A 12,836-nucleotide genomic window follows, 5' to 3' on the forward strand; every position below is an offset into this window, starting at 1 on the left:
GACTCTGAGTCCACACAATGCGTTGTTGAGAATTTGGGGGATCAGCATGTCAACTCCTATGTGAGCCTCTGCTAACTAGAAAAGCACCTAACACCCTTCTGATCCACAGAGAACAATAATTCCACCCTCAGGTTTAATCTAGGAAAATGGGGTTCTGGACACAACAGAACACAGAAAGTAAGAACAAGTTATTAACAAATTAACACAGGTGAGACCGTTCTGTTTGATCAATGGGAAGGATTGAACTCTGTCAAATGTAAACCCTTGAAAAATAATAACCTCCACAAACAGATTAGAGGCACCCCAGCGAGCCAAAAGCTGTGTGTTCACAAGGGGCAAATGTCTGCTGGCTGAAAAAAAAACCATGGTTATTTTGTGCCAGTCTGCTCATAGATTCCTTTTGCCACCAAAGGCCACAGTCTCAACTACATAGCAATTACCACAAAGCAACCTCAGACAGACAAAGAGACAGACAGACAGATGTGCAAACAAATAAATACAGGTGGGCATGGCAACAGTAACGAGTGAAGATGCACGGACAGTTCTGACCGAATTTGACCTCAGTCAGCTATTTCTGCACCGTCAGTTCCACGTCTTGTCATCCGCTCGGCCCCGTTTGTCAGTGTCACACACGTTAAAAAGCATCAAAAGTGGAAACCACAGCTAAAGAAAGAGCCGCTGACAGAGGGAAAAAAAAAAACATGTTTGGTAGCCACAGGGGGATTCAAAAAGGAAGCATGTCGTTGTGTTGTGTGCGTACGCTTAACCTGCGTGCCAACTTGTATTTATGTGCTCATTCGTGCCCAGACCGCTGCATATTGTGCAATGTGTCGTTGAACTAACATGGCCTGTGCTTGGGAGGAAGGGCGCCTGAAACTGATTGAAGGATGTGGTCAGCGAGAGGTAGGAGGGATGGGGAAATAGAAACATAGAGGGAAAAACGGACAGAGGGAGAGAAAACAGAGAGGCAGAGGCAGACGAAGCAGCAGCAACACCACCACAACACTCCTGATCCTCAACATACTGTAAAAAGCTGTGTATCTCCCACCACGACCTGCTTCTCCTCGCCCCCAACCACCTCCATCTATCTCTTCTTCCCCTCCTCTCCCTGCCTGAGCGTGAGACAAAAATGCAGCAAGACATCAGGTGTTGCTATGGCAACGTAGGACAGCGCGAGTGAGAATAATATGGACGGATGCCACAGTGAATGAAAACAACCAAACACAAGATAATAAAGCACAAGCACATTCGAGATCAGCTACCTGATAGCTTCGGCTACAGAAAAACCCCCACAATTCCTGTCTCAATATCCTCCTGAGTCACTTGGGCTTTCTGTGTGGATCATGGGCAATTTAGGTATCCTGCTGTTTATCCTGAGAGGGGAACAACCTGAGCAGATTTTGTTGATCCAAGGACATCCATAAATTGTTTCTGAATCATGAAATTTGGGCTACCACAGCTGATATCCAGAAAGAAAGCTAGTGTGGACTAAATGGTGGTGACCAAAACACACAAACCTATGTTTTCCCTTAAAGACGCAATATGTCAGTACTTCCTCTCCATTAGATTGGAAGACTTGTGAAAGACAGTTTAATATGAGCATTATTGAAGCAGAAGTCGGAATATTCTGACTTTCAGTTCCTTGTTCGGGTAATGCTCCAAAAAAAGCTGGATCTTAAACCTCCCATAACGCCACTTGACAGTGTCTTTCTTTAGCCCATACCTTCCTGGTTAATGCACATGTCTTTTGCGCTACATGCTCCAACTTTGTAAAGCAGGCTTTCTGTTAAAAATTAGTAGTCACCAAGCCAAGTCTAAATCTAAGCCAAATCTAAAGGTTACACAGATGTACCAGCAATAAAATCATATCTGTTTAATCACACAGGAAGGAAGCATGACAATGTGGGAGAACCCAACGACATGACAACCATAAGAGACTGTTAAAAAGTCAATATAGAGCTGACACATGATATGCAGGGTTGGGCGCGTTGACAGACTCTATCACAACCTCCCAGAGCTGAAATGTTATTTGGAATTGGGAGCAGAGTTGTAGTAAGGCTACACATTAAATAGGGTCTCCGAGGCCTGGCAGACCCCAAGAGCAGAATTCACTGTAACACGCACCTCAGGTGGTCTTGTGCCACATGCATCGATCACTCTGTTAGGACCACCAACCAGTGGTAGGCTGAAGATGATCGTAAAAGTGCCGATTTCTTCACTTTGAAGGAAGTGGAAACTGGATGAGATATCATTGGTCATCACATGGTCATAAATATTTAAGACATTGACATCTAACCAAATAACAACAGGTATATGAACCTAAACGAGTTATACTTTCCGAGAAGTATGAGCTGTTGTGAAATTCAATAAAACTTTGCCTCAAATGATTTCAACTTATATACAAATGACTGTTTTTTTCAGTATAGTCAGCTGAACGCATGATTCACTTGCACACATGCGCTAACGGAACCAGCCACGGAAAATATGACATATATATATATAAAACTTTGTGACACTTGTTAAGCATGTCACTGAAGCCTGGTGAACAAAACACAATTTATCCAAAAAAAAAGTTCAACAGACCATAATCGATAACAGAACGTTATCAACTATTCTGGAACGCGGTTGCTAGGCGACACACAAGTACCACTGGTGGTCGTAACCGGTTAGTTTGCAGCTCAGATTTATAATTTAGGTGTGTGTGTGTGTGTGTGCGTGTGTGTTTGTGGTATAATTTACAGCTCCTAACTCCACATCTGACTGCAGGACAAACACCCGGAACTCTCGGTTTTTTTTTTTAATAATTCGCGATTCCATCTTCTTGACGCCTGGGCAGAAGAGGAGATTGTGCAAGTTGACTTGGCAGGCAGTCCACAGGCCGACATCTGGAGAGCATTACGTCTGCAGGAGACGTGAAGCCAGGCTCGGTGCGCGGCTTTGCCCCTGGATATCAAACTACGTGTCATTAACGATGGGCTGTTTTTTTTCCATTTCTAAACAGGTCGCAGACGGCAGGTTACTGGCCGGAGCTTGCTTTTTCCAGGGATTTCACACAGGAATGAGGAGGGAAAGCAGAGATTAAGCATCCTGACGTGGTAAAAAAAAAAAAAAAAAAAAGAGTGACAACAGGAGGAGGGCGGCCTGCAGTTGCACTCAGTAGGTTGGTGGTGTTAAAGGTAGAGATTTTGGTGAAATAGGCCCATGTTGTTATACACAGCTGCGTGTGTTTGTCTTTGACATTTTAAGAAAATATCCAGCGGTGGATTTAGCACAGGAATGCAGCGGAGGTACAAAATGTTGTTGCACGGTACCCCCGGCTTGCGTAACGTGAATAGGTAGCATTTAAACGTAGCACCAAAATCATACAAAGACAGACAGAGACAGAGAGAGAGGGAGAAAGGAGCAGAAAATGAATATGTTGAGCTGATTTTAAGCGTTTAAAATACGGCTGACAATATTTAACTGCGCTCACAAAACATCTGTGGCTGCTCGCAAACCGTTGCACAGCACGGCGGGTTTCAGCAACTGTTAACACCGTTTATTTACTGCTGCCCGGTCGATAATAAGCGTCTCTTCACACACAGCCGTCTCCTACCTGCAGTCGCTCCGACGCGGGTTGCCACATATTAGCAGACTCAAAGGATCTCCGTCTTTACTACAGCTTGTTCTCTTTTCGTAGTCCGGCTCACATCTGTTCGCTTTCACGGCTTGCCTCTCTTGTCCTCCTTCAATCTGGACTGGTCGGTAATGAAGGATGTGTTGCTCCGCCTGGCTGCAGTTACCTCCGCGGCCAGCAGGTGGAGGTAACAGCGGCTCCCTGTGTCCGGTCTGGCGCCGGATGCTGCTTTCAGGGGCTATCAGAAATCGAAGCTTCGCGCTAGAGAGTACAGTGTGACAGGTTGGGACAGGGGTGTTTTAGCCTCAAGGAGCAACATTTTTAAATTGTTTTTGTACTTATGCATTCATTAGCCTTTATTGTACATGCATTTTACCATGACAGGGTAGACATGTAAGTCTGACCATATTGAGCAAATAATTTGGGCTTCATGATATTACATTTTCACAGTATGTATGCTGTTTGCTAAATCCCAGATACACATTATCAAAACTTCACGTGGATTGTGGTCAATTTATACAATTTTCCAAAAACTTTCTCGTATTATGATTTTCTTACAGATCCCCTCCAAATGTGTTAAGATTATTATGAAATTTATATAGCCTAATATCACAAATCACAAATTTGCCTCAGGGGGGCTTTGCAGTCTGTACAGCAATACAACATCCTCTGTCCTTAGACCCTCGAGTCAAATAAGGAAAAGCTTCCTTAAAAAAAACCCTTTAATGGGTAAAAAATGGAATAAACCTCAGGAAGAGCCACAGAGGAGGGAAACCTCTCCCGGGACAGATAGATATGCAGTAGATGTTATGTGTACACACAGAATAGACAGACTAAAAGAAACCTGAATTACAGTAATACAGCATGGAAAAACAGGAGGACAAAACCATAGATAGATTTATAACATATATGAAGAATCAGATCAGGAGGACGTCAAGCAACTACCAGAAGTTGCCAAAAACAGATGAGCATGTGATGGATTTTCTGTATTTTCTTGTACTGTTGATCAGTTGAAAATCATATGATGATGAATCACTAAAGGTAATTGGTTGTGTGACTGTGCAATCACCTACATATGTGTAATCATATAAACTGTGTGTTTAACCTATGTGTGAGGACTGAGTTTAGCTGTGTGTATAGGCCTTGACCGTGGATGACAGTATGTACCCAATAGAAAAGAAATTTTGTGGGCAACAGTTTGTTTTTTCAAAAGGTCATAGATAGCATATAGCACATGCACATAACTTTGATTAAAAAGAAAATCAGTCCACTCTGGGCACATGAGAACAGCACATACTGGTAACCACTGTAGCTTTATTGTAACCAATGAGGCAAATTTGTCCTTGAATGTTGCAGTACCTGTTGCCTACATGACTGACCACAGCTGTCTGTACCAAATTTTTGTAATGTATTGCAAGGTCATGAGTGATAACATTGGGGGAGGAGTTACGGGAAAGGCTCCACAATAGGAGGAGTTGAACAGAGGGTATAAGTATTAGTATATAAGTAAGTGTTGATGAGTTGGTCACTGAGTGTCTGCCTCATGAACCAGCCTCCAATTTGCTTGTATCTTGCTGAATACACAGTAAATCTATAATTACATTTAACTCTTAAATACATTTAACTCAGCCTGTTTCAATGTATTTCTTGATTGTTTGAATTGGTTTTTGACTTTTTGGGTATTTTGACTATTTTTGAATAATTATATGTTTTGGAGGATCTGAAGATTCACTCGCCTATCTGATAGATTTTTCCACCACAAGCGACACAACCTCCATTGCCTGTGAATACTCATTTCAGTCTAACATAGTTTTTCCACAAAAAAAGTTAAATTATCCCCTAAAAATCCTTAAAATGACATCAGCTCTTTCTCCCTCATGAAAAAATTGAGAATTAATAAATATGCAAATATTTTTCATTTCAGAGGTTTAACCTCTGGACACAAGATGTCTCCTACTTCACTGTAAAGTCCATTCTCAGTTTATGTGCACTGGAGGCTTCAAGTTTTCACATCACACTTGTGTAAGTTGAATACTGGACCACGATTGGCTCCAAACTGGTTGCAATGCGACAAGATGCAGATGAATGTGAAAACAAACTTTGTACATACATCATTCTGCACAGTGATGCTCAAACATCCAACTGAAGTGACAATAAGCAAAATGCATTTTGAAGTGGAATGGGACTTTATATCAAGCGTTTTAGCCTCTTTCAGTTTATTGTTTTGGTTTTTATGGCCCGCAACTTTAAAGTTTTGGATCAGTCTTACTCACTCTCATCAGCATCATTTTAAACCACATCTAGCAGCTGTTTCCAACATTTTGATAAACCCACTATACGCTATCTAGCACTAAACCCCAGACAGACAAGGTCAGCAACCACCTGGTGAAAATATTGGAACGTTTAGCAGCTGGGGAGCCAAATTTCTCCCTGGATTGTGTGGATAACCAGACCAAAGCTAAAAACAGAGGAAATAGTGGACTAACATTCATCAGGTGGCCAAGAACATTAATTACTAAAATAAAGCACATTATCTGTAATAAAACTGAATACCTGGTGTATGTCCCTTGTATGGATGTCCACCTTCTCATATTTGTCTGCGTAAGATAAGGACCACAACTCTGGCTACAACGGCAGAAAATTAGCTGCTAAAACAAGTGAGTAGCTAAGTCTCTTACTGACATTTTGAACATTTTCAACATGAACAATGAATGATTTTTCAGCTAGACATCAAAAGGCACCAATAATGATGTTTAACACCATATTAAAGAGGACTTCAAGGACAGACAATTAGTCATCCGGACCAGACTAGCCAGCTAGTGCAGGAATGCTGGTAAAATGGTAATGATCATATAAAAACCTAACATAAATGGCATGGCATTATTTCAGTGGTGAGTGGCAATAAATATGTGGTTAGTTTAAATCTTCCATTCCCATACTTCTGAAGTTTTGCAAAGGCAGCTAAGGACAAAGTCTATGGTGAATGGTTGCAGTCATGCCCACACATTTTGATCTTCTTAAGCTTCTCAGAAACAAGTTGTAACAAAAACATTCAATCCCCTAGACTGTTTTGAACTGAGATTGGTTCAGTATGACCTTGTTATTCTAAAAGTGACGTCTGGAAATCCACTGGAGCGTTATACATTATTCTGTGGAAAAATTATGAATTAATTCATTTTTACTGCAGCTAAAATATTGTACATATTTTAGCTATTGGGTAATAATTGTGTATTTTTCTGAAAAGTGACCTTATAATGAAACCATATAGCTGCTTCTAGCCCAGTGACAGAATCTCACAGAGGCCTTGAAAGAGACTGAGGATCTCTGCAATAGACGACGTGTAGCGTGACCCGTGTCCTGAACCTCTAGGGCTTAAAGAGGGAAAAGGTCAAGCACAAGGCCTCTGACTCCAACCATAAGCAAAAGTGAGAGCTATCTATACCATCTGGTGCTCCTGCGTTGTGTGTGTGTTTGTGTACACACATAATGTATGTAGGTACGTTGAGCGACATGACTCCCCAGTCCTAGTCTGTATTTAGAGATGTTTACATGGGGAACATCTGGATGAAGCCTGAGGTCACTGAGGGTGTTCACATTACCAACACTCCATAAAAGGTCGTTCACACGACTGACGGCTCGGTCTGGTGGGTTTGACCTTGGGACATCGTAGGAAAACAGATGCTCGTTTCCATGTTTTCAAAATATTTTTTATAATTTCAGTCCAAAAATGTATTGCGGCGTGCTATTGTGTCATCTAGACAGCTTTATAGTCATCTATTTAAATTTATAGAACTGCTGTATATCCTTCTCCATCATACTAATGTTTAAAAACAATCAACAGTACCACTCAATAAACAGTGAGTTTATTTTCTAACATTGCCTTCTCATTCATCTATTTAAATGGAGTTTCAAACTAATCTGATGAGGGTAATTTATCAAAACTCAATAGTTTTTTGTTACAGACTGAAATGTGTCTGCAATACAGATTATTGAAAACGGACAAGTACCAAAAGCTGGCAGCGAATGTCTGGGCAGATTCGTAATCTTTCATCATGTATTTTTATATTTTTTTTTATAGATTTATATTTTTCATCTTCGCATGATTTACAGTTAAAAAAATATTTATTTATCTTATACCGACCCTTTACACAGCCCCTCAGTTCAGCCTGTCTGCAACAGGCTGTTTTAGCTCCTGTCTTTTTAAGGCTCCCCCCCGATGATTCCACCCTGTTCTTATTGGCCAGATGCTCCTGGAAGTATGTTTAATCTGAGTAAGACCCCAGGCAAAAAAATCTTTTCGTTTGATTTCAGCTGTAAGTGTTCTACACACATACCTGAAAAAAAACAAACAAACAAAAAAAAACAACATATCACACATACTTTTAGCATCATCTAGGAAAACGCCAACTCTTGCTGTTGGGAATAAAACACAAAACCTACTTGAGTTTAGTTTATAACAATTTAGCCAGAATTCACACAAGACACCCAGTGATTATGTTCACTTTAATCTTTATTGTTTACATCATTCAACATAGATAATAGGTAATCATGTGGTTGCTGTGTTTAAAATGAGAGAAAACAAATTTGAGGATTAGCTGAGCCTATTGGTAAAACATTGCTTGACCTTAAGAGGAACAACACAGCTGCACAGACAGAGAGTTTTCCATTGGCAGGACACAGAAGCACATATATGCTGGAGCAGTCAATATCAACAACTTTTCCCCTTATTTCCCCCTCTACCTCTCGCTCTCCTCCTCTTCCTCCTTCACCCGTCAGTGTCAAGGCCATTCCAGCAGAGAAACTATTCAACATTGTCAATACTAGAGGTGAATTTGTACACTGGCATTAACAGGTACACCGAGTAAAACCAACTATGTTTCTGTGCATTTAGAAATATACCTACCTATTATCCTAAATATCACTGAAATACATACAGTAGGATGGTAGGGTCACAGTACTCCAGCGAACCCACTTTCTTTACTATTCATACACCACTGAGAAACTTGCATGTAAAGAACAGGACGATATGTATTTTTAAAAGAAAAAAAAAGTCTCCCTCTGCTCCTGTGCGAGTAGTATTTTTATACATGTGTGTATTTGATCTACCAACCACAAATTACCCAAAGAAATATTTGGCACAATCTTGACAGAGAAAAATACAACTGCAATGAAAAAATAACAACCAACAACCAAGTACAAAGGATTTCAAAATAATGCAGAGAGAACATTAAATCTAACCATGCACGAAGTAAGGCAACCTACTGCAGATTTTTTTTTTTAAATATAGAAAAAGATACAGTGTATGCACCATGATGGGTGCACCTATTTCTACAACACCTGTAAGGACTGTCAGCACTGTCTGCTGAGTTTACATTTAGAAATTGGGCTCCTGGGTTGCAGGCCCCACCTGCAGACAGACAGTCTGGTGCAGACTAAAGTCATCACTCTATTGTACAGCAGAGGTTACTGGTAGTGTTGCCCATCATCAGTTACTTAAGTAATGCAAAGTATGCTCTTATGCTACAATAAAGCCTTATCATGGACTTTGACAGGAAAATAGATGTATCAAATTCCAGATTTGTTCTTTTTAAACTATGAGTATGTTTTGTTTTTTCTCCATTTTACATTCAATTTTGTTTTACTGTTTGTTTGTTTTTTTTCTTAAGAAATACTTCAAGATTTATACTGACTTTCTGTGTGTGTGTGTGTGTGTGTGTGTGTCTGTGTGTGTGTCTGTGTGTGTCTGTGTGTGTGTCTGTGTCTGTGTGTGTGTGTTTGTGTCTGTCATAGGCTACTTTTGGGGACAAATTTCAGACTAAAGACCAGTTAATTGGGGATGGTTTGTCTAATTGGGGACAAAAGCCGTGTCCCCAGTTGGGAAAAAGCTGGTTTTAGAGTCATTGGTCAAGGTTAGGGTAAGGGTTAGGGTTAGGCAAGTAGAGGTTATGGTTAGGATTAGGGTAAATCTCCAGGAAATTAATGTTAGTCTGTGTAATGTCCCCAAAATTGACCATGATCTGATATATGTGTGTGTCTTCATGCACATATGTACATGTGCAGTTATATGTGTACAGCTTGTGATGTGCTGGGACGGTTGTGTTTTACAAATCCTTTGTTTTGATGAGAGTAACCAAAGGCTTGTCATCAGGACTGTAGTCTTCATAGGCGATGGGAGTGGCATCGTACATGGCAGGCCTGGACTTCTTGCCAAATCTAATAGGAAAACATAAACATCAAATGTGCATCAATATTGCATAATCAGGTAACAGTTTTTCAAAGCAGCTTATCCTTTGTTTGCCTTAGAAGTTATATGGTCAAAACATGAGAGCTGAGAACTTTTATTATAGGGGCACTCCAGTGATTAAATGGGAAGTTCAGCAATTTTACACTTCAAAGACTGTTTACAGTGATGTCACTTGAGGCTAGAGGCCCGAGGTTATATTAGCCGCTACTAGCATAGCACACCCAAATCTCTGAACCAAAGTGCTAGCAGCAAGCTCCAGGTCTGAAAAGTGAAGCCAATGTGGAAGTGCCTTAAACCTGCATTCTTTCTAATGGCCATCAGGGGGCGAATCCACTGGCTCCAAAAAGAAGTCTGGTTGTATAGAAGTCTACAAGAAAAATGACTCTACACCTCACTTGATTTATTACCTCAGTAAACACTTTCCTAATGAGTTTATGGTCCCCATCAATAGTTTCAAGTCTTCTCAAATACAGCATGATGTTCATTTTGTAAATTATGGTCCCATTTAGAGTAAAACAGGTGATAAAGCAGGGTATGCTTTAGGGTGTGGCTACCTTGTGACTGACTGATTCTAATCTGGGGTTATGTATCCCCATTTTAACCCCAGATTAGAACAGGAGTATAGATGTAGTTGTCTCTATTTTAGTGTGTTTTCAGTTCATGAAAGTTAATTGTAACATTTAGGTCACCTAAAAAAGTCTTGTTCAGCGTTTGGATGTACTAAAAGACTCTCTAAGGGGTCAGCTGTTCAGTTTTTCTGGTAAGTACATTTTGTTTGAACCTGTTTTTAACTAGCCAAAATTAGCATTAGCATCAGCATTATCACAGTTAACCATAGACTGTAAATGCACCATGCTAACTAAGCTAGCAGCTAGTGTTGGGGTCATTTCCACTCTCGTCCAAATATGGTTCATTCTGGCCAAAAATCCAAGATGGCAACAGTCAAAAATGCCAAATTCGAGGCCTCAAAGCGGGAGTCCACAAACCAATGGGTGACGTCCAGTGGCTACGTCCATTATTTTTTTATAGCCTATGGTTGGCGGTTGAATTGCACTATGCAACACTAAATCATACTCTTTTAAGTACTGAACCTTCATAAATTTAGGGGGATCACAAGGGACAGATAAAAACTGGATCTTACACTTTCCACAGTGCAATTATTAGCATCTTTCTGGTAGACCTTCCCTGCCTGGTAAATGCTCACCTCTTTTAATCTCCCCAGTTTGTAATGCAGGCTTTCTGTTTCCAAGTCTGTCCGACCCCAGCGAGTGATAACCCTGATGACATCACTATGACATCATCAGGGTTATTTTGGAAGACTTGACAAAGCTCCTTGAGAGCCACAGAAGACATTTTTCAGGGCGAGTTGTACCCTCCATGACAACTAAATAGACCTTTATTTGTAAAATGGCAAGTGAATATAAAGGAAACTCAATGAGTAAATTAAATCACCTCATTAAATACAGAAAAAGCACCAACTCACAACTGCATAAATTACTCTGTTTAGTGGTAAAGAATACTATAAGTAACCTACAAGTCTTTGTTACACTTTGTCGTTAATCAACACAGTTGAAAAACTGACCTGGCGTGGCGGATGGAGGCGATGGCGTTGCTGAACTCACTGTCGATGCTGCGGCAGTTGTAGAACTCCTGGTAGGCGTGGCGAGACGACCCCTGGTACTCAATACGGCTGATGCGACAGATGCCCACGATGAGGATGATGAGCATGAGGACAAAGGCCACACACAGCGCTCCGATGATGATATAGAGGGAGTGGCGAGGCATGTTGGTCAGAGTGTCCTCAGAATGTGCTGGCTTCCACTGCAGGTCTGACACACACACATAGAGGCATACAGCTTTTCACGTGTCTGATTTTAGATTAATATCTGAACAGACGTTTTCTGACAGGTTGACTTACGGATCTCACAGCTTGGCCCCACCCACCCAGGTGGACAATGACAGGTGAAGCCATTTGATTGGTCAATACAGGTGCCTCCGTGGTGACAGGGGTTGCTCTCACACTCATTGATGTCGACCTCACACTTCTCCCCTGAGTGGACAGGTAAGGTTGTGTTCAATAACAACTAGAACAACAAAGCCAAGAGCAGAAAGTATTCACAGTAGTCTGATTCTTGACGCAACGGTTTTCAAACCCGGGGACACTTTAGGGTTTAACACCAATCAAAATGCAGAATTGTCCTGTGTCACAAATATTATCACAGTAGACTCTGTATGGGAAGGGTAGCTCTGATCATATTCTTTGTATCTTAGTGGAAAACCTAAGCTTAATGCAGTTGTTAGTCCTTGGTATTCAGGCTTATCACCAGCCATGAAAATCGTACTAAATGGTAGCTTGCCTGCTAATATTCAGGCTAATACAAAGTACCAGTGCTCACCCAGGTATCCAGGTGGGCAGGCACAGGAAGCATTGAGTCCTGCACTCTCACAGCGGCCTCCATTTTGGCAGCGCATCTTCAGACATGGGTCCTTGTAGATTTCACAGTGTCTGCCTGCACACACACACACACCTCGTATTAATATGTCTCATTGGACATTTTGTCCTGTGAAACCATAAAATGCAGACAGTCTATGAGGAAGCGAAGTTTATTTAAAAATGGGAGCCCACATCTATTAATAGACATCCATACATACCTTCAAACTGTGGTGTGCACACACACTCATAGGCATTGATGAGATCCCTACAGGTGGCGTAGTTCTGGCAGGGTGCAGACAGACATTCATTGTACTCCTCTTCACAGTATAAGCCATGGTAGCCTTAATGGGACACAAATACACATGGTATATATAAATGTTAGAGGCATTAAAGAATAAAAAAAAAGTTACCCCAAAGGATGTTTTCACCTGTATTTATCTAGGAAAGAGTTTTACTGAAAATGTATGCTTTTTAGCTGTGATAAGCCATTCACTGTAGATGTGGCAGTGGAGGATAAAGCTCTAAACACTTTGTAGTTTAGC

At 41.0% G+C, this 12,836-nt stretch overlaps 2 protein-coding genes across 2 annotated transcripts in view; both read right to left on the minus strand.

Annotated features, from left to right (window-relative positions):
* pid1 (phosphotyrosine interaction domain containing 1) overlaps positions 1-3,828 on the minus strand; it is a 30,967-nt gene extending 27,139 nt beyond the window's left edge. Inside the window, exon 1 of the mRNA XM_042414093.1 lies at positions 3,596-3,828. Within this exon, the coding sequence (XP_042270027.1) occupies positions 3,596-3,625 (30 nt within the window). The 5' untranslated portion in view covers positions 3,626-3,828. The remainder of the gene's footprint in view (positions 1-3,595) is intronic.
* Positions 3,829-9,405: 5,577 nt separating this feature from the next.
* The window catches only part of dner (delta/notch-like EGF repeat containing), a 75,696-nt gene continuing 72,265 nt past the window's right edge, over positions 9,406-12,836 (minus strand). The window contains exons 9-13 of the mRNA XM_042413561.1: positions 12,513-12,635; positions 12,257-12,370; positions 11,779-11,910; positions 11,443-11,689; positions 9,406-9,829 (exon numbers count right to left, since the gene is read on the minus strand). Of these exons, the coding sequence (XP_042269495.1) occupies positions 9,718-9,829; positions 11,443-11,689; positions 11,779-11,910; positions 12,257-12,370; positions 12,513-12,635 (728 nt within the window). The 3' untranslated portion in view covers positions 9,406-9,717. The remainder of the gene's footprint in view (positions 9,830-11,442; positions 11,690-11,778; positions 11,911-12,256; positions 12,371-12,512; positions 12,636-12,836) is intronic.

The sequence above is a fragment of the Thunnus maccoyii genome, chromosome 6 (assembly GCF_910596095.1).
Source record: "Thunnus maccoyii chromosome 6, fThuMac1.1, whole genome shotgun sequence".
NCBI lineage: Eukaryota > Metazoa > Chordata > Actinopteri > Scombriformes > Scombridae > Thunnus > Thunnus maccoyii.